The sequence below is a fragment of the Lepidochelys kempii genome, chromosome 4 (assembly GCF_965140285.1).
Source record: "Lepidochelys kempii isolate rLepKem1 chromosome 4, rLepKem1.hap1, whole genome shotgun sequence".
Classification (NCBI taxonomy): domain Eukaryota; kingdom Metazoa; phylum Chordata; order Testudines; family Cheloniidae; genus Lepidochelys; species Lepidochelys kempii.
In genome coordinates this window covers 8,386,881-8,408,786 of record NC_136383.1, presented here as the reverse complement: position 1 = coordinate 8,408,786, position 21,906 = coordinate 8,386,881, and the positions used below count along the sequence as shown (strand labels likewise).

The window sequence follows — 21,906 nt, the reverse complement described above, 5'->3', positions numbered from 1 at the left end:
GTGGGGTGCTAAGGATGCAAAGTTTGAGTGTGGTTCCTTCGTTAGAATACGGAAACCTGGAATTTTATGCAAAGGGGACCATAAATTCACAGCTCCTCTTAAAATCATAGAGAAGAAGGGACCTTACACCTATCGACTTTGTGATGGGCTGGTATGGAATGCCTCTTATCTTGCACCTGCCGATGCATCAAGAGGAGATTATGCCAACACCCAATCTGCATTGGATGACTTCACTGTAGTATCAACACAACAAGACATTGCACTGGAATCGGGGCTTCAAAGACAGCCTGTCAGACCCAGACGACCACCTGTCTGGACTAGAGATTATGTTATATAGTATCTACAGTGTTTTCAGTGTAATATTTCTGCCAACAGTATAGTGTCTTGTTTCATATTTGTTTCTGTGGTTAGAACAACAATGTTTATTTTAATTAGAGTTTCTTAAGAGAGGAGGGAATGTGGTGTTTAGATGCTGCTTGTAATTATTAGAACTGGGAGCACTGGCTGTTGGGAGTCTGAAAGGACAGGAAGCAGGAAGGAGGGGGAAGGAGTTGAAGAGGCTGAGGGAGAGCTACTGAGGGTGCAGCAGCAGCTTGGAAAAGAGGTTTCCACTTTAAAAAATAATTTTCTGTTGAAGTTTGTTAGTACCTTGCCTGGTTGCTACAACACAAACAAAAAGGAATCCATTGCTTTATGGAACTCATCCTTTTTAGGACCTTATGAAATCACCACCTACATATTCCCATGGTTTTAAAGAACAGAAGGTAGGAAAAAACTTGACTGCATGGAATTCCAGGGCCAACAGCTAACTGAAAAGCTAGTACGAACAGGTGTATCTTGTAAGGGACTTTAAGGACCTGGATCCAGCAAAGCACTTAAGAACGTGAGTTGTTCTTTTTGTCAGTGGAACCACTTGCAGGCTTAAACCGAAGAATGTGCTTTGCTGGATCTGTGCCTTACTGTGCCCAGGTTTTGGCTTAGGCATACATACAGCAGGAGTAGATCTTCTTGGAGCACCAGCTTCCAGGAGCTTTCCCTTTGGGACAGGGTGATGGAGTACACCCAGTGTCTGTAATTGTGGTGGTGGATAAGAGGAGAAGAGGGAGGTGATGTACAGGATGGTGGGAATTACATATTCTGAAGAGTGTAGTTGTAGCTGTGTCAGTCCCAGGATATTAGAGAGACAAGGTGGGTGAGGTCGTATCTTTTAGTGGACCAACTTCTGTTGGTGAGAGAGACAAACTTTCAAGCCACACAGAGCTCTCCTCCAGGTCTGGGAAAGGCACTCAGAGCTGAAGAAGAGCTCTCTGTGGCTCAAAAGTTTGTCTCTCTCACCAGCAGAAGTTGATCCAGTAAAAGATACGACCTCACCCACCCTGTCTCTCTAGTATTGGGAGGAGGGTATATGAGAGTCCAAAGGTGTCTGAACTAGAATAATTTACAGAGGAAGGAGGTCTAAGGAAGAGTGGAGTAAAGCAGAGGCCTACTTTACCATACACCTGTTTGTACCCTCCTGCTACTGCTTGTCCTGATACAGCTCTTGCTTCCATCCCCTTAGTGGATGAGTTACACCTGTGAGACCCAAACTGAGTTGGCCAAATTGTAAAACCAGCTACTGTGTGAGAGGGAGTAAATTACACATTGTGAAGTGGGCGTGAGTCTCAGCAAGCCTGGCTTGGTTTAATTTACATGTTGAAAGGGCTGGAAAAAGGTGTGAATTAGACGTGGTCTCTCCCGACCTAAACTCCCCTCTGAATATGACCCACTTTGCTAAAACTTGGGCTTAAGTCATTTCGGCCATTCTAGTTGGTGGCCAACATTTTGAACTTTACCTGGAAATGGATTTGCAGTGAGGGCAGGGTATGAGCCACTGGGGAAATATGCTTCCTCCATCTGCCTCACTCAGAAGGCAAGTATTGTAGCTACATTCTGCACTAGCCAAAGCTTTCAAAGGGCCATCAAGGCTAGTCCTAGGCAGCGGGTCTTGCAATATCAAGTCCCCAGCAATGTGGTGGTCCTATTTTTATCAAGTTTCATAAAGCAATGGGACAATATTTTTAAATATAGTTCCCTAAAGTTAGGTTCCTACGTCCTTATTTAGACAGGTGCTGGGTGCTCAGGTTACTTAGATATCTAAATGAGGACTTAGAAGTGGACTCAGTCAAAATGGTTTATTCAAAGATTTTTTTTCCTACTAACATGGTCTTTTTTTGTTTTGCTGAAGATTTGGGCTTTAAAAATATGTGCATATCCTGAAAAACTGAAAACTTTCTAGCTTTATAAATAAAGGTTCTTTATTTTTTTTTTAATTTAGGATTTTTTCCTTCTCCAGCCTTTCTTCTTTTTTGCCTCTTTTCCCTTTTACAATTGGAAAAACACTGCACGTGTTAGTTTATATTTTTTCATTACACAAATAGAAGTTCTACTTCTTTCTTGGTGCCTAAATTTCAACAACAGCAAACATTTTTGTGGAGGGGAGGGGATTTCCCCCCTGAAATACACATACCATTTTTCGACAAGCTCTACTTAGGCACCCTAACGTTAACTAACTGAATAGTTCTTGTTTCTCTAAAAACATGGCTACTAATCTGTTCTGTCACAATGAGGGCTCCCTGTAGAGGTGAAAATGCTATTCTGCATGTTTCAGAGTAGCAGCTGTGTTAGTCTGTATCTGCAAAAAGAACAGGAGTACTTGCGGCACCTTAGAGACTAACAAATTTATTTGAGCATAAGCTTTCGTGGCATGTGTTACTCAAATGTGACAAAAGAGTATCCTGTTGACCCCTGCACACAGCATGGAGCTAGACTGGAATTATAACCCCAAACAGCAAAACCAAATGCCTCCCTGCAGCTCAGCCACCCGGGGAAATGTGGCTGAACAATGGAGGAAGTTGGCATGATGATGACTGATTTATTTAGCTGTTGAGTTGGAGGTTTATAACACACTCAACTTTCAGTATAAAGCTGTAGGATATAACCGAGTTGTGGTTTTACAGAGACTTGATGCACACTGTACCCTAAGAAAGACAGTAACATGCAAAAGGCATCATTTCTTTATTTGTGTCTTAAGTTCATTCAGTATTTGGGAAAGTACTTGAATATATGCTTAAAGTTAAGCACATGCTTAAGTGTCATTGAAGTCCGTGGAACATACACATCTGTTTAAAATTAAGCATGTGTTAAGGTGCTTTTCTCAGATGAGATGCTGTACCGAATCAGGGCCTTAGTCAGTTACCTGTGTTTATATAGGTCTCTCACTTAGCAACAGGGGAGAGAAAAATAGTCACAAAAACCAGGGAAATGTAATTTAGGTCCCAGAGTTAGCAGATCCAGTGTGGTATCTGAAACTACTTATTAATCAATTTTTTTTGTAGTTGCCATGATTTCAAGTTGACAGTGTTCCTTTAACTAAAGCAATACATATCTCCAGAACTGCAAATATACACCCAATAGTTGCCTTAGTTTACAGTTCTTTTCAATTTCTTCTTCTTTTTTTTTTAATGGAAAGTACTTTTCCTGATGACATCCATACCAGCTGCTTTTTCATTTTCCTCTTGGGTTATCAGGGTGCAAGATGTAATAAACATTCCCTTGCATACAAGAGAGCCTGGGGAAAAGGTACCAGGAAGGATCTTTTTACAAAAAAGGGCAAAAGCAGGTCATTTGCCTGCAGGTCTAATGGATGCCCCAAGTGCATTGGACTGTTCACTGGAGCAGGGTCCCAAGTCAGTAGTGAGAAGAGGAAAGACTAGAAAGAAACTTTTTGGAACTGACCTGAGGCTCTGTTCCAGACAAATTTGTTACAGGAGCCCCTGCCAATGTATGGCTAGAAAAGATGCACAAGAAACCCAGGTATAAGTGGAGACAGAAAATGTAAAATAAGCTAAATGGCATGAAGAGCAATTACCAATAAATTGGGATATCAGATCTGGAGTGTATGATTGAAATGGAATCTTATCTTGGTTACACAGCTGTAAATCCAGAGTCATTCCACTGACTTAAAGAAAATTAAATCAGTGGAATGACTCTGGATTTACACGGGTATAACTGAGATCAGAATCTGGCCCTCATAAAAGCCTTAAGCGGTCCATAGTTGATATCCCAAGAGGCAGTTGTTTAAAACATGCCATCAACTGGGGGGAGGGAAGAATCAAACAAAAAACTGTGCATGTGTGAATTATGATTTTTCAAACCCTCACAACTAGACTACATTAAAATGAATCTTCCCAGGGATACTGAAAACCACTCTTCTCCAGTGGGCTATTTCCCTCCCAAATTTCAGCTTCTCACCTGCACCTGCTCTGGAGCTTTGGCAGTTCAAAAAACAAAATGCAAAATGTTTTTATAAAGGGGAAAGTGCAGTTAAAAAAAAACCAAACCCTCTCCTTGTTCCCCAAAGTGTCTGACCCATTTCTCTCGGAATTTGTGAAAACATGCATTGGCCCAGAAAACTTCAGCTGCAGGGTGAAAGTTTTAGAAAGTTAGTTTTGAACAACTGAAAGCAGGGAATAGGAATGGAAACACTTAGGTGACCTTAACAGTGGCTGCTACTAATCGTACTGCTGTCATGAAGCTATAATGCAATGAAGCGTCTGTCAAATTGGTTGCATTAGGGATAAAGATCGTGGTTGTTTAAATTCTGAAGTAAAATTCCCTCTTCAGGAACTAACATACTTGATAAGTGTTTTGTCCTCAATGGCTGACACACCAAGGAAGCATCCAGATGAACTCTCTACAGCAGTGCACAATCGGATTATACCTGATTATATTTCTTTGGGAGTCTCTTCCATTTGATTTCTGACATGCTTGTGATCTCCTTTGTGCATAGTCTGAGTGAGGACTACTCTTTCCTGCCCTTTCAATTAGGAGAGGTGCAGGCCCCCGGTGGACCATCCTACACTAGTTGTGTTTATCTGAGTTCTGCTGAGGATGTTCTCTATTTCTGGGCTGCCTGAAGCCCACAAATTGTTGCTGTCACCCTCTTTCCCTCCATTTTGTTTGCTTAAGGCAAATGGTGTTGCTGTGGAGTCATTACTGGCTGGCATTAGCAGTGTCTCAATTAGTAAAGGGGGTGTATCTGCTTCCAGAAAGCATGCAGAGGTCCCTCCTCCCTCAGGGATCCATCAGCTGATGCCAAAATGCTTTCCCATTACCACCCAGCCTCCATCTTCTCAAAGAGAAAGTGATTGAGGAGGACACCAGCTCAGTCCTGGCTTAAGACGTTGCTTTGGAGTGGAGAACTCACTTGTCAAACTTCCAGATGATCTGCTCCTGGCTACAGCTCTTGAGCAGTTCCGCACTGAGACCTCTCAGCTGATTTTGATGCATCCTCCATGGTATGATGCCTTGGCAAATAAGAGGCCTTGCTGAGATGTCTGGAGCTGTTCTCTGAGATGGAAGCTAATCAGTGGGGTTGGCCAACCATGTGTCAGCAATAAGGTATTTAAGATGGGATGTTCCTGAAGAACAGGTTTCTGTAGACATGCAACCTCTTGGGGCACGTCTACAGGGCAATTGGGAAGCATGCTCCCAGCTGCAGTGTAGATACACTCTTGGGGAGATCATTTCTAAACAGAGGATAGATTGTCATCAGTACGATGATGGTGCCCAGCTACACTGTAGATCTCTGCCCTGTCCATAGCCCATGGTGGCTGTACAACATCAACACACACCTTCTCACTATGGGAGCCTTTATTCCCTTCTCTTGTGATCCATTTTGTCCCCTTTATAAACTGGATCCATTTGTTTGTAAGTGTTTGTAAAATGTCACTCTCTTAAACTTTTTATTAAATTATGTTACATGGGTATATTCTCTTGTATGTAGTACACAGGGAAATGGAAGCTATCATGTGTAAATAATAACACTCATAATTGGTAATTAATATTTTAGTATTACTTTCAATTTAAAAGCTATAAAGAAAGCAATTGAACCAAATGATTAGTTACATTTTATAGTGATAGTAGGAAAAAAAGACTCAGAACAAGCTCTAGATCCAAAGGAACCAATAGGGTACAAAAGAAGAGCAGTTTCCGAACCCGAATGTGGAATAAATATATCTGACACTGGTTGGAGATATAGGACCAATGTTTGCAAGTCAATAGGACTTGTGCTCCTGAGTCATTTGGGTGCTTTTGAAAATCTCACCCACATAGTTAAGTGGGTTTTGGCAAACTTCCTAAAGGGAAGTTCCTAGCCTTTTGCCACATCCTTTGGTAGATCCTGCATCCTTAGGAATTTCCTTTAACACCTTTGGAGTGTTCCATTAGACATTAACAGAGTTATTAGAAGAAAGAACTAGTACTGATGTCTTGATGTAATTCTTAAAGGAGGAAAATTAGTGATAACATTCAATGTGTGGGGGAAAATGCCCTTTCACATTCAAGTGTGGAATTACACAAATGACAGACAGAAATCCAGTACTGGCCTTACTTGCTTACACTGATTGCTCAGGTTTGAAATGTTCAGTGTCTGTCATAATTGGGAAAGGAACTAGGACATCCTGGGTATGTCTGGCTGGATCACCTGATCTCTTTTAGTCTGAAAACAAAGACTTTTTTCCAATGGTTGACTCATATTCAGGCTAGTTTGACTCTTCTGTATGATGCAAAACAATGATTCATCCTCTGTCTATATTGGCAAGTCACAGATTTCCTGATCGGTATTTTCAGATACTGCTCCAGAATGGGGTGTATGTGGGGAGGGTGGAGCTGAGCATGTTATGAGTCCAAATTACCCAAAACCAAATGAGTTGTTCAAGCTGTCAGAAACAGAGGCAAGAAAACAAAGGATAATAAGGAGGCGCCATATCTGGTGGTATCAACATGTAGAAGTGCTCTGAAAGGCTGATGAGGCTTTCCCAGTACAGTTAGCAGTGATTCTGCCAGCTGGGAGTTGATGGCTTTTAAATAGATGGACAAAAGCTGAGAGAAAATATCTATACATCTATAGTTCTAGACATTTACACTGATGCGGGTGGGGATGTGTGTAAAGTCTTTGAACCCGATCCTCATCTGGCGTGAATCAGCACAGCTTCTTTATCTTCAGTGGAGCGGTATTGATTTACACCAGCTGAGGATCTGGACCTAACTTCTGCAGCAAGGCTCCCAGGTGTCTGTGCAGCACATCAGTGCCGAATTCTGCATCCGCCTCAGACCAACGCAGGATGGAGGGGTTTATGGAATCTGATATGAAAGCAAGTAATCCAATGCGTGCAATTTCCCCTGCACCATTTATTGTGTCAAATTTGAGATATTCTATGCTGACCCCAGGTTTTCAGTTGACAGCAGATGGCAGTTTTTGCTAACGACGGTGCAGAAATTCATGGTAGAAGGGGTCTAGGTGGAAACCTGGAGGTCTGGATAGCTACACAGGAGATAGTCATGGTACTGGGGCACTCGGAAGGAGTGGGGATGATTTAGGATTTGGACAGCCCAGAGGAGATTGAGGTCTCTGGCAGCAGGGAGGAGATGTTTTTCTCTTTTCTCATTGGCAGAAGAGATGATCTGACATATTTTGGAGGGATTAGATTCCTAGCTCCCTACCCCAGCAACACTTGACAGCATCCAGCCAACCCATTGCTATTAGTCACTGTATTATTGGTATTGCGTAGGCACCAAGAGATTGCACCCAAGACTGAAGCTCCATGGTGCAGGGCACTGTACAAACACTTAGCAAGGGAGGCCCTGCCCTACAGAGCTTCAAAGAGTAGGATCCGCCATTACACGCAACAAAGCTGGCTCAGCACCTCAGCTGCCTGTTTCTACTGACACGATCAGCAATGAAGCAGTTAACATGTTAAAGGTTTTCTTTCCAACCATAAGGGCAAGAAACATAATTAGTCAAAAGTGAAGGTTTAGTTTATAGGGCCCAATTCTGCAGCAGTGGGATGGCTCTGTGGAAAAAAAAATCTCTGGCTGCAGAATTGCAGGAAATGCAGCCCCTTGCTATATATATGCAAATCCATCCTCCATTTAAACTGTGGTGATAAGCAGGTGATGAACTGCAGAGCTATGTGATAAAGTGCATTTAGCATACACCTTCAATTGCCTCACCTGTGTGTACTAATCCGTCTCCTGCTGAACTACTGCTAACATTCCAAACCCCTGAGCAACTTCCAACAGCTGCCACTAAAAAAATAAAACCACTAAAAAACCTGCCAGAAAGTATTCCTCGTCTTTCCCCCAAATGTGCAGTTTTCACCTCAAAATTATGCTGGCTGAGTACCGGCAATATTCAGGCCTGCACCAATGTCAGATTTAGTGTCTGATAGCTCATGACAATTCAGCTAGGAACAGGAGCTTTATATCCCTGAGTAGGAAAGATCCCCAGCTTTCCAGTGGGGCACATAGCACTTGTTTCTTGACCTGAACGGTTCCAAGATATCAGACCTTTAAATGTTCTTTTTGTTCGTTGTTCTTTTTCTCTCCTTTGGCGGGCTGTACAGTTAGACATGGTTCCAAGCTAAGACATGGTTTAGCTTGGAAGGCTAAAAGATATGAAAAATCTTTAATAATACACAGTCTTAAAACTCTGTGAAGCATTTGTAAAGCAGTTTTTCTGTAATACATGTGGAGAATCCATAGTGGTATGAAGACTTTATTGGTACTTGTGTGATGACCTGCATAGGTGAGTCGATATGCTGGATTTATGGCTTATATTTATGGATTTATGGCTTATACAACCATCTATAACCCACTAACAACGCCCCCCAGCCAAGCTATCTATCCCCCCTCCCTTCCTTTCCCCCCATGACGTGAGGGGTATTAACAGACCACTTCACCTAAATGAGCCCTTGAAATATGTGTTAACTGCATATGCTAAACAATCTGTTCCACCTTGCATTTTGCTGTGATGCTGGGAGTATCTTTCCCAGACCTGAAGGAGAGCTCTGTATGACTCGAAAGCTTGTTTCTCTCACCAACCAAAGTTGGTTCAATAAAAAATATTACCTCCCCCACTTTGTGTCTCTGATATCCTGGGACCAACATGGCTACGACAGCACTTCACAGCTGACTGATGGCTTTGCAACTTCTGAGTAATGCAGTGATCCTGAACTCATGCTGATCAGACTTTGTATCAGGCCACATTGTAATACGTGTGCTTGCACTCTCTCGGGCCGGTCTTACGCTACTGCCCTTTTCAACCGGACAGGGCCCAAATGTAGGATGCAATGTGTGACAAACACCAGCAAACATCACATTTTGTGGGATTGTTTCCTTTAGTGTAAATAAACCTCTGATGTAAATAGTTTTTGACAATAAAAATGAAGGGGCAGCAGGTTGGTGTGGAAGGCAGGGACGTTGTGTGTGGGGAGGGCGTCTGACTGAAATCAATGGGACTTTGACCACTGCCTTCAGTGGGAGCTGGAGAGGCTATTCTTTCAGGACAGTCACTTGTGTGTGTGGTCCTGTTGGGATCCAGGAAGCCTGCCCACTACTAAAGGACCTCCCCCAGCCTAAGGGGAGGATCCACAGGTCCAGGATTCCAAATAATTGCGGGGGACAACTAATGAGATAACAGGAACAGGAGTGAGGTCACAGGGCTAAACGAAGGGAACTGGACGGGGACACTGAACAGAGAACCCTGGACAGTGCCCACTGCTCCTCGAAAGTGTCAAGGGAGCCAGCAGACGCCGCCCAGAGGAACTCCACCCGGACGCATGAACGGACCGAGGAGCGGAAATAGGCCCCACAGTCACAGGAAACCCCATCGGCCAGCCTTCTCTCCCTGGTTTTGTAGATGGCCATTTTGGCCAGGGCTAGGAGGAGGTTGACAAGGAGGTCCCTAGAATGCTGGAGGCCCTTTTCCCTCTGAGCTGAGAAGGGGTTACCTCAGGTCAACTAGGGACACCTGAGTCCAATTAAGGTCTGCCTGTGACCTTTACATCTGTCTTCTGGTGAGAGAGGAGGAGAAATGGGGGACAAGGTGCAGCAGGGAGAAGAGGCTTCTCCTGAGGGGGAAGGCTGCTCTCCTCCCTTTAGAGGAAACAGCGAAACTAGGGACTGGCACCCAGAGGGCAGCATAATGGGATGACACCCCCAAAAAGGGGCAGGGAAAGATATTCCCTTGTTGTGTTCCAAGTTTGTTTCTTTGTTTGGCTGAAGAGTACAGCTTGGGCTTACCCTGAGGCCCCCCAGTACACACTGGAAAATAAAACCCGAATGAGGAATAAAAACTCTCCGGAGTGGGACTGATTTATTCCAGGACCCCCACCCCCATGGCCAGAGCGGGAGCATTGAGCCCAGCTAAGTAAAGGAGGGGCCTTGCCACACGTGCATGTTAAGGGTCAGGTAAGCACAGTTCAGTCCTTGTAAAGGCACTCTGTAGGGCAAACTGATCTTAGGAGGCAAGGCTTGCGTGGATTGCAGCACTGTGTGTGATGTAGGAGAGACTTGCATGTATCTAAGAGCCAGGGGATAGCAGTGGGATGGTACTGCAATCACTGGAAATTTTAAAATCAAGGTCGGATGTTTTTCTAGAAGATCTGCTCTAGTCCAATCAGGAATTGGTTCCAGGAAGTCCTGTGGCCTGTGTTCTATGGAAAGGCAGATGAGATGATCGGAACTCTTGCTTCTGGTTTTTTATCTATGAATTTGTGAATTGTTACATGAGGAGGCAGCAGGCCTACAGCTGGATACTGTTATAACAGAGTGCCTTGTAAACACACACGCTCCGTTTACACTGAGTATTTTTAACTGGTTTTTTTCCTCCCCTTTCTTTCAACAGATAGACAAGACATTTCAGAATTCTGTTTTAAGAAAAAAATATATCCGGTCACGTGTTATCAGACTGAGGTATGTAAAATTACAGCCAGGAAATCCAGGAGAAGATGTAATGGGGTGTTCATCCTGCCCCAACATCCTGTTCCAGCTCAGACTATCCTGCTGAATAGCCAGTTGTGGGGCCCCCCAAACCTCCGGTGATTGCTGTTGCCTGCTAACCCTTGCTCCAGTGGGGCTCCTTGCTGGTGCAGGGGTCTGGCCACACAGAGCTCATTGCAGGACTATAGCCGTAGGAAGTATGGAGAACAGTCTGTCTAGCTGATAGTCCACCATTACTATGCCTGGAGTTTCCAAGCGTACGATCTGAGTTGCTGGAGGAATTGGAGGGATACACGCTTACATCTCTGGAAGTCGATCCTGAAAGCGCAGTTCATGATGGTCTTTTGACCTTCGGTTAAACAAGGCAGGAATGTAATCTGCTAACCACTAAACCTCATTTGAATTGGTTGGTTGTGGCCTGTAGATGACGGAGAAGGTTGGTGAAATTTATGTACACCAAAACTAGGTGCATTGTTTTGCTGGGATCTGCAGTAGGCAGTAGCTCATACTGCAAGCACGCCACTGAGCTGTCCAAAACTGAAAGGGAGAGAGTCAAGCCTTTATTCCTTCATTATAATGTAGAATTTTATTTTTCATTTTCAGTTCTCTCCTTAAAGTGTACTATAAGGACTAGGTGCCTGGGCAGTCACAATATTACACTCACTCACATGTACTAAACCCTCAAGACAAACCAAAGCTACTTCATGATCGTATTGGTGTGGGTGGGTCCCTCCTTATATCTCCAGTCTTTGTTATTATCCTGCCTCAGGCCTCGATCCAGGAGACCGCATCAGCGGTTTAAACTCTAGTACTCGTTTATGTGTTTAGCCTGGAGGTTCTTTGGGACAGGGCAGTCGTTTGTAATTTGGCCAGGAAGTGCCATGCCTCTCTGTGGTGCACTATAAATCATACCAATGCTCATCACTTACTGAGAGAGGCGACACGTCCCCTATCTCAAAGTGTTTGGCTCTGGATCTTTTAATGTACATTTCCTGGAGTGTGAGGTGGAGCTGATAAGAACATAACATAAGAATGGCCATCCTGTGTCAGACCAAAGGTCCATCCAGCCCAGTATCCTGTCTACCGACAGTGGCCAATGCCAGGTGCCCCAGAGGGGGTGAACTTAACAGGTAATGATCAAGTGATCTCTCTCCTGCCATCCATCTCCACTCTCTGACAAACAGAGGCTAGGAACACCATTCCTTACCCATCCTGGCTAATAGCCATTAATGGACTTAACCTCCATGAATTTATCCAGTTCTCTTTTAAATCCTGTTATAGTCCTAGCCTTCACAACCTCCTCAGGCAAGGAGTTCCACAGGTTGACTGTGCACAGTGTAAAGAAGAACTTCCTTTTATTTGTTTTAAACCTGCTACCCATTAATTTAATTTGGTGGCCCCTAGTTCTTATATTATGGGAACAAGTAAATAACTTTTCCTTATTCACTTTCTCCACACATGATTTTATATACCTCTATCATATCCGCCCTTAGTCTCCTCTTTTCCAAGCTAAAAAATCCTAGCCTCTTTAATCTCTCCTCATATGGGACCGGTTAATGCCAGTATATCTTTTTTGAGATGAGGGGACCACATCTGTATGCAGTATTCAAGATGTAGGCATACAATGGATTTATATAAGGGCAATAAGATATTCTACGTCTTATTCTCTATCCCTTTTCTAATGATTCCTAACATCCTGTTTGCTTTTTTGACTGCTGCTGCACACTGCGTGGACGTCTTCAGAGAACTATCCACAATGACTCCAAGATCTTTCTCCTGATTAGTTGTGGCTAAATTAGCCCCCATCATATTGTATGTATAGTTGGGATTATTTTTTCCAATGTGCATTACTTTACATTTATCCACATTAAATTTCATATGCCATTTTGTTGCCCAATCACTTAGTTTTGTGAGATCTTTTTGAAGTTCTTCACAGTCTACTTTGGTCTTAACTATCTTGAGCAGTTTAGTATCATCTGCAACCTTTGCCACCTCACTGTTTACCCCTTTCTCCAGATTATTTATGAATAAGTTGAATAGGACTGGTCCTAGGACTGACCCTTGGGGAACACCACTAGTTACCCCTCTCCATTCTGAAAATTTACCATTTATTCCTACCCTTTGTTCCCTGTCTTTTAACCAGTTCTCAATCCATGAAAGGATCTTCCCTCTTATCCTATGACAACTTAATTTACAAAAGAGCCTTTGATGAGGGACCTTGTCAAAGGCTTTCTGGAAATCTAAGTACACTATATCCACGGGATCCCCCTTGCCCACATGTTTGTTGACCCCCTCAAAGAATAGATTAGTAAGACATGATCTCCCTTTTCAGAAACCATGTTGACTTTTGCGCAACAATCTATGTTCTTCTATGTGTCTGACAATTTTATTCTTTACTATTGTTTCAACTAATTTGCCCAGTACTGACGTTAGACTTACCAGTCTGTAATTGCCAGGATCACCTCTAGAGACTAATGGTACCCATCTCAGTGATTGGAGAGGTATGCCTGCAAGAATTTACCATAATTTCTGTGTGGTTCAGCACAGGAAGTAGGGGTGGGGAAGGAAGAGGAAAAACGCAGTGTGACACGTGTGATAAGATAATCACTTGACGATAATAATAACCTTGATGCTGATGCTAAACAAAACAGCTTGCTGGAAAGGACATTTATAGCTACGGGGTCTAGATTGTGGCAGGGACCATGTGACTGTAAAATGCCTGGTGCCTTTTGAGTGTAGTATAAAGTAATGGGGCTCTCCATTGCCCAGCACCAGCAGATAACAGGAAAACCCAATTCTGGTTTTGAGAAGTGTTTTACTTGCTGCAGATTGTCATTGTGAGGCTGATTCAGTGAATTCTGTATAAGCCGTTTGAATCATGGTTTTTTTTAATGTATTTCCCTTTTCTGTCTATTATTTATTTATATTAAAGTAGCACCTCGAAGCCCTAGTTTTGGACCAGGACCCCATTGTGCTGGGCACTGTGATGGCCAAGATGTCACAGAATTATCAGAAGCTCTCTGTTTCCAATCAGCTTCTCCTTGCAGTCTGAGTCATCCAGTGATACTGAAACACAAAGCTTGTGTATCACAATTCATGCACAGAATCCAGTGTGAAGTAACTGATGTCACCAACTGTAGGTTGCGTCATCACTTAATGAATTGGGAAGGAAGAAGAGGCTGAGTGGAAAGGAGAGAGTCTCTTGACACACCCTCTCTTTTTAATTGGTCAGCAGTCATGGGAAAGTATATACACAAAGAGATTGGTCAGCAGTCATGGGAAAGTATATACACAAAGAGCATGTAGGAATATAAGAGTTACCATACTGGATTAGACCTATGAGTTAGGTAGTTCAATACTCTGCCTCTAGCAATGGCTAGTAACTGATGCTGCTGAGAAAGTAATAAATAAATAATGATAATGAACAAATTCAGTCCTTGTATAACTTTCCTACTTTCAATGGAGTCTATACCTGGGATCCTTTGCTGTCAATTTAGCCTTCACCGTCATTCATATGTGGAGGAGTTTCTTCCTAATCCTCTCAAGTGATGAGTTTATACCCTGGGGAATAAGTTTTGAGTACCTTACTCAGTGAGCTAGTTTCCACACTAACAAAGATCATGTACATATCAGTTCAAAATTATCCTATTCATTCTAAAATCTAGCCACAGTATTAGTCTGGCAGAACACTGACGTTATTAAAGTTACATTACATGTCTAAATGTTGGCTGGATTAAACCTGTGGTTCTTTAGCATTAATTCATTACTCTTGCCTTTTCCCAATCTTAAAAAGACCACTCCAATAGTCATTGCAAGTTACAGAGGTGTCTGTATGTGGAACCAGTTATCCACCCGTTCTTCTTAATGATACTGTTATGTTGTTAAAAGCCCCTTATGGGGAGTTGGGGGGAACTTTTCAGTTGTAACTAAAGTGGACCCTTGATTTGTTGGAGAGTTTTAGTGATTACTATGTGGTTTCTGCAGTCCTACACTGCTCCAGGGTTCCCAGGCAGAGACACTGAACTCAGTCTTGTCTCCATCCAAGTCTGGGGTGGCAGAATGGTTTTAGTCAGCCCCTCCCCTTCTGCACAGGTTTCCCCTTTGCTAAGGCCTGTAGATTCCTTTATTTGTGAGTTACTGTGGCCCGGACTTTCAAAGCTGGGTGCCTAAAATTAGCCCCCTAATACCATATATAGGCTGCTGGCACCTACACTAATTGTCTGATGTTTTCAGAATTGCTGAGTCTCCACGCATTGAAATCAAGGGGAGCTGCAGGTGACCAGGTTATTTGGGTGCCCAATACAGAATGACTGACCCGTCTCTAGGCACCCAGGGTTGGGAATTTTGGCCTGGCTGCCCATTCATAAGAAGGGCTGCTTCTCCCTGGGTGTAGCTTTTTTGCATAAATCTGTTTAGTCACAATGTCCTGGCACCTGCTCAGATTTTTCAGCACTTCCCTCTCTCTTTACACAACCTATGGCAATCTACATAATCCCTTAAATTAATTTGAAATCACTGTAGGATCTAATGAAAAACCAGGATGTGTAGGAAGAGAGAAGCAGGTAAGTCACTTACCTGTGTCTTGTTGGTTTGCAGCCCTGACATTGGCGGAGTAATGGCACAGGTTGTGCTCACGTTCCTTTTCTCCGCCACTGATAACAAAGCAGCATTCCTGGGAAAAGTCGATAGTGTCCTACAGAAGAAACTGAATAAATATTCTGGGCCTGTGAGAATAGATCTTGCATCTTCTACAATCTCAGGTAAGTGTCTCATGGCTCTGTTTTGCTCTTGGTTTGTTCTTTGTGCTTTGCCTCTCTTTGTATAATGCACATTATTTTGCGTCGTAAATGTGAGTTGTTTCCTTTGTATATCTTTTCTCAGAGGAACTCTGGGTGAAAGTCATCCCTGAGCCTAGGGCTAGAATAAAGCTTGTGTGCCCTTAAGCCTTCTTATTAGTGCTTAAGGGGGCCTTCAGTGGGCCATATGCTTTGTGCTGGCCTTTTCTGCACAGGGAGGATGAATTTCACCCCTAGGGCAATGCTGGTAGCTGTGGGAATGGACAGCCCTAGTTGGTACTGCTGAACTGCAGCCGGCAGTAAAACAAATAAGCACGCTCCTTGGCTTCCAGGGCACTTTGCTTCTTCCCTTAACCTTAGAAACGTGACACGGTGAGAGCATCTGAAAACACATTCCAGCTGTGTCGCCATGCATGGGTCAGGCTCTAAAACATCCTTCCTGACCTCCTTTCTGGGGTTGTTTTTTTTTTTGTTTTTTGGTGAGTTTCCCATCATTCCCCCATCAAACCCAGTGAATGTTTCCACTTATTTTAAAAGTTTCAGCACTGTCATTTTGGTACAGTAAAAGTTACAGAACTGTTGCTTTAAGGATCAGTTCCCTCTGTGTGCTGCTGCCCAGTTAGGAAACTTTCATGTAGATTTACGGCCTTTGTTTTGCATATGAATAGGCGAGCTTCACTTAGTCTCTCTTCCTTTGGAGGTGGGAGTTGGTTTAGACTATCCAAGGGTAAATAGCTGGACAGAAAGAAGTAAACACCTGCACCTTCCAGCACTGCAAGCTTTCTTCTTGCGCCACTTCTAAGTCACGCAATCCTCCCTGAGATGATATAATATGCTCCTGGGCGTTGTACTGCCCTGTTTTCCCGTAACAGTGCATTTAGACTATCTGTTGCAGATAAGTGCAGGCCAGACGGATATGTTGAAATTTCAAGATCAGTGCTGACAGTGCAGGAGCATTTGGTCAGACTCCATGTTTGCTGGATCCAGGGTTTCTCCCAGTCACAGATGACAGCAAGCTGCCTCTCCTTCCTTCTCTCAGCTCTTGTAATGGATGGGCTGCCTTGCAGGAATGGAGTAAGACCTAAATGTGAGCTGGCTCATGCCAAGTGTTTCCTCAGGAACGAGCCATTTGTAACCTGTGATGTGGAGAAGTGGGAGACTCCACTGGTTTAAAAATCAGACCGATCACCCCCCTGCCAGTGAGCTTTGTAGCAAAAGTTCTGCTTTGTATTATTATTTATTATTATTCATATTCCAGCAATGCCTACAGATCCCATTCAGTGATCAGGGTTCCATTGTGCTAGAATGTGTATAAACAAAAAAACTAAGGTCCCTGACCCAGAAAACTCACCATTTGGGATTTCAACCATATGCAGCAGGTGAACAATGCGACAGATGGTGGTGGAAGGGGATGAGGGCGGACTAGGTAACAGAGAGAGAGATTTGCATAAATTAGAAGTCTCAGTGGTCTCCGCAGTTGTGGGAGGCTGCCAGCCTGTCTGACAGCAGGGAGGAGTCATTTGCAGGTTTAAGGCAGAGGTAGGTTCTAAGGAGGGATTTTAGACGAGCAAAAGGTGCTGGCTTTGTGAGTTTTGTTAGCGAGTTCTCACACTTCAGGAGCTGCAGAGGGGAAAGCACAGTGGTTGCCTGATCAGCTGCGTATAATCAGAATCTAGTAAATGATGGGAATTAGATAAAATGATGCAGAAGCTTTGTGTTTCTAATCGACAGATGCATCATGGCCAGGACTGTTAGGATACTATAATTGCTTGCAGTAACTCACTAGTTAAATGGAATCAGATTGTTCATTAAATACTCTATTACAGCAAGATGATGTCTCAGAATAGGTTTTATCAAGTTATCTGATTACTTATAGGATGAGAAGTACTGCGGCTAATCTTTGTGTTGCTTTTTCTTGTCTACCCTGATCTGAATGTGAAACAATGATGACAGCATAGTTCTAGTACTCCATACAATGTGCAGTTTACATATGTGATGCAAAGACAATGTAAACGTAAAACAATGCCCTGCTCTTTCTGGGAAAGAATAATAAGAGTTTCCATTTGGGATCCACGCCTCGGCAAATAAATAGATTTTAAGCAGTTCTAACAATCCTTTAGAGTGACAGATGGACTTATCCGAGCCTTCCAGACCTGAGTATCCCTGTGCTTTGGAGGGAGCTAGGTGATCTGGAATGTTTGCACCCAGATCCAAATGTTTTATGTTTCGGCATTATCCCTGCAACAGGCAGAAGTGAAATCCTTCAACTGAACTTTGGGGTGTCTGGGAGTCCCGAGGAAGATCTCAGGTTTGCAGTTTAGGCCTAACTATTTCAAACAACATGTAACACAAAGTGCCCTATCCAGCATCAACCTTTAGAACAAAAAGGACAAGTAAATTCTGAGGGCACCAAGCTTTTGCCCCGGTTCTGAGGTATCCTTACCAACTTCTGCCTCATTCCATCTTATTTCTTGTGGCTCTTACAAAACATAAGGGTATTCCTATGCATATTCTTAATGGCTTCTTAAAGCCATCATAGACCCTTTCACTGTATGTCATTTACCAAAAGCCTGTGGGTTTGTGCCATAATATGTAAAAAAGCATCACTAACTGGCTGAACCCTTATTGAAAATCCAGGTCAGGTACTCATTTGCATGGCACACTAGGAGGTTCCAATAGGGAGAATGAGTAAACCTTCCTCCTAGTATCTAATCAGCTTGTTGTTCAACACGATGTCTCAACTTGTACTTGGTTCAAAACTAGTGATGCTGGGGAGCAGCTGGAACAAAGTGCCCGTGAGTCTGGTGCCCCATCGGTGATCCTGCAGCCGGGATCAAGGGCAGCTTTGCAAAGCTGGGGTGAAAATTCACCAGCTCGGGCACAACGTTTGGTTTGCCCTCCCATACCAGAGTGGTGGAGACAGATCTGTTGGGAAGACTGACAGTATTGTGCTAGTCTGTTGACAACAAAAACACCTTGCACCAAGTCAGCCAGGAAATAGGAATTTTGCAAAGCTGAAAAAAGGGACAAATACAGCAGGTGTCTATGTTTTTTCTCATCATTACACACTGGAAAGGAAATAGTGTTGACAGAGAGATCTGCAGAAACAGATTAGATTTGGTAGATAATATACTGAAGATACTACAGTTATACTTAATAATTTGTAATTGTATTTAATATTTCTGCAGCAGAAAGATAATGGTGTCTTTGTACACCAAACACAGTAGAAAATACAGAGATGTCTGGAATCTCTCATCTGCTTCTGTGAGCTCCTGGGAGATATTCCAAAGCTTCCTGTCTCTTCTCAATATTATGCCTGCTTCTGCAGGTGCAGCTGGAAGCCAGTCAAGCCCGTATTCTTTTGTGGGCTCCAGGTAGGCTGCAGTAGCTCATAGTACAAGTTCTCCTAGAAGAGAAAGTAGGTCCCATTTTCACCAGAAAAGTCCCATTTTCACCAGATAACAATAAGGCAGCAGGAGGGGAAGATAGCAATGATAGGTGCCTTAGAAACACCTGAGGTAATAGATTCATTCTCCTACTGACAATTGGTGTGGAGAGGGATGTGAATCATGGCCCAGTTTCTTCTTCCTTTGCAGAACTGGTACCAGAGGAGAAGGCGTACATGGCCTAATTTCTTTCCCTTCCTCCCACCCTTTCTCAGTCAGCAGGATTAGAAGGGGAAGCAATTCACAGCCTGATCCCTTCCCCACTCCAGCAAGGGGACCAAAAAAGGAAGGCAATAACTAACCCATTTTCCCCTCTCTGCCAGGTCGCAGGCCTTGCCAAGTGCAAAGCTGCCTATTTGCTTCTGTCTGGAAAAAAAAAAAAACTAGTTGGAAGATCATTGGTGCCACACCAAAGTAAGCAGAACGTATTCTCATCTGTCCCAGAGCCAGAGGTTTTGACCATGAACAACATGGGTCACAAATTGGTTTCATATAAGAAGACATCTATTATTATTTTTATTTATTTATCTACCACCCAAAACTTGCTAGATGCTTTACAAGCACAGAGACCAGCATCTAGGAGGTAGATGGTCTCACTTGTCCTGATTGGACCCTCCTTTGTTACCATGCAGATGAGTATCTGACCTGGATTTTTCCTGAATACTTAATTGGGTTATGTCTCAAATAGTGTATTTGGCAGCCTGCATATTTCCACTTGGATACAAGTGACAACAACCTGGAGGAGAAAAGTAGATCATACATCCCCACTCTGAAAAAGCACATGGCGCTATCAAGACCTGATGCTCACATGCCCTTGATCTGGCATTGCTGATATGTTTCAGTATTGACCCCTGCACTGTTTAGAAAGGCTGGGTGGGCTGGAGTGTAGGAGACTGAACAGAGGCAAATTTCTTTTAACATTTTATTCTGTAAGGATTTGCTGCATGGTTAAGGTGCTGCGCTGGAATTCAGGAAATTAATTGGGCAAGTCACTTAGGCACATTGACACTGCAATACAAGACCTGCGGCACAGCCGTGGCTAGCCTAGCTCAGCTGGTTCAAGCTTGCGTTGCTTGGGCGATGGGGCTAAAAGTCACTGTGTATATGTGTGGGCTCAGTCTGAAGCCCAGGTGATGGGGATGGGTCTCAGAGCCCAGGCTCCAGCCCTAGCCCAAATGCCTAGACTGCTATTTTTAGCCCCGCAGCCCAAGGCGATTGACCCAGGCTCTGAGACTTGGTGCCACAGGTTGTTTTTACTGCAGTGCAGACATACCCTGAAGCTCTCTGTGTGCTTCCTGTCTCTGCCCTTTGTCTGTCTTGACTATTTACTTTGTAAGCTCGTTGGGATTACATGTTTGTGCAGTGCCTGGCACAATGGGGTCTTTAGATGCTTCTGTAATAATAATAATTGCCCGTTGGTTGCAGTCAGTAGTGGTCATAGAGCCTAAACTGGTGGTTAGTTTACCACACTGAATACCTATGCTCAAGTGGCCAGTCTCCCAGAGCAGTCTGAGTCAACACCAGAGTCTAGTGAAGTACAGGGCTCTGCGTGACACTCTGCTTTCTCCCTGTACCCTCCCTTCATAAACATGACGGACTGCTCTGGAAGTGTGTTGTTGTAGTAGCCAGGCAAGGGACTAACACACTTCAACGGGACTTTATTTTTTAAAGTGGAAACCTCTTTTCCAAGCTGCTGCTGCACCCTCAGTAGCTCTCCCTCAGCCTCTTTAACTCCTCCCCCCTCCTTCCTGTTTCCTGTCCTTTCAGACTCCCAACAGCCAGTGCTCCCAATTCTAATAATTACAAGCAACATCTAAACACCACACGTGTCTCATTTACTGATACTTTCACTTTGTCAATCAGACACGATGCCAGGAGATTCCATGTCTTAAATTACAGATTCACTGAGAGGAAAACACAATAGCTTGTATGACATGGATGGCAAATAGTACTTATGACCCAAATGGGAGACCAACGCTTAGGTCCTAAAGTGATAGGTGTTTTAGACACACAGACAGATAGACGTATAAGAAAAACATGGGACAAAAATTGCACAAAGGATAAGTCAACTTTGAAATAATTCAAGGAACTTTTATTTAACCATAATTAAAGTTTCTACAGCCTCAATTTCAGATATACTTGACAAGAGTATATCTGATGTACACTATTTTCATTAATAGCCAGTGAAATAACACCCCATACTGGGTCAGACAAATGGTCCATCTAGCCCACTATTCTGGCTTCTGACAGTGCCAATGCCAGACGCTTCAAAAGGAATGAATATTACAGGGCAATCATCAAGTGATCCATCCCCCTGTCATCCCGTCCCAGCATCTGGCAGTCAGAGGCTTAGGGACACCCAGAACATGGGGTCGCATCCCTGACCATCTGTGCTAATAGGTATTGATGGACCTATCCTCCAGGAACTTATCTAAATACTTTTTTTGAACCCAGTTATAATTTTGGCCTTCACAATATCCCCTGGCAATGAGTTCCACAGGTTGACTGTGCGTTGTGTAAAGAAGTACTTCCTTTTGTTTGTTTTAAACCTGCTGTCTATTAATTTCATTGCATGCCTCTGCTTCTTGTGTTACATGAAGGGGTAAATAACACTCCCCTATTCACTTTCTCCACACCATTCATGATTTTATAGACTCCTATCATATCTCCCCTTACTCATCTCTTTTCCAACCTGAACAGTTCCAGTCTTTTTAATCTCTCCTTATATGGAAACGGTTCCATACCCCTCATCATTTTTGTTGCCCTTCTCTGTACCTTTCCATTTCTAATATATTTTCTGAGAGGGGGCAAACAACTGCACGCAGTCTTCAAGGTGTGGGTGT

At 43.4% G+C, this 21,906-nt stretch overlaps 1 protein-coding gene across 1 annotated transcript in view; it reads left to right on the top strand.

The window, feature by feature from the left end:
• LOC140909917 (transmembrane protease serine 11C) overlaps nt 1–21,906 on the top strand; it is a 60,279-nt gene that overhangs the window by 19,817 nt on the left and 18,556 nt on the right. The window contains exons 4-5 of the mRNA XM_073340007.1: nt 10,727–10,794; nt 15,418–15,581. Coding sequence (XP_073196108.1) covers nt 10,727–10,794; nt 15,418–15,581 — 232 coding nt within the window. The remainder of the gene's footprint in view (nt 1–10,726; nt 10,795–15,417; nt 15,582–21,906) is intronic.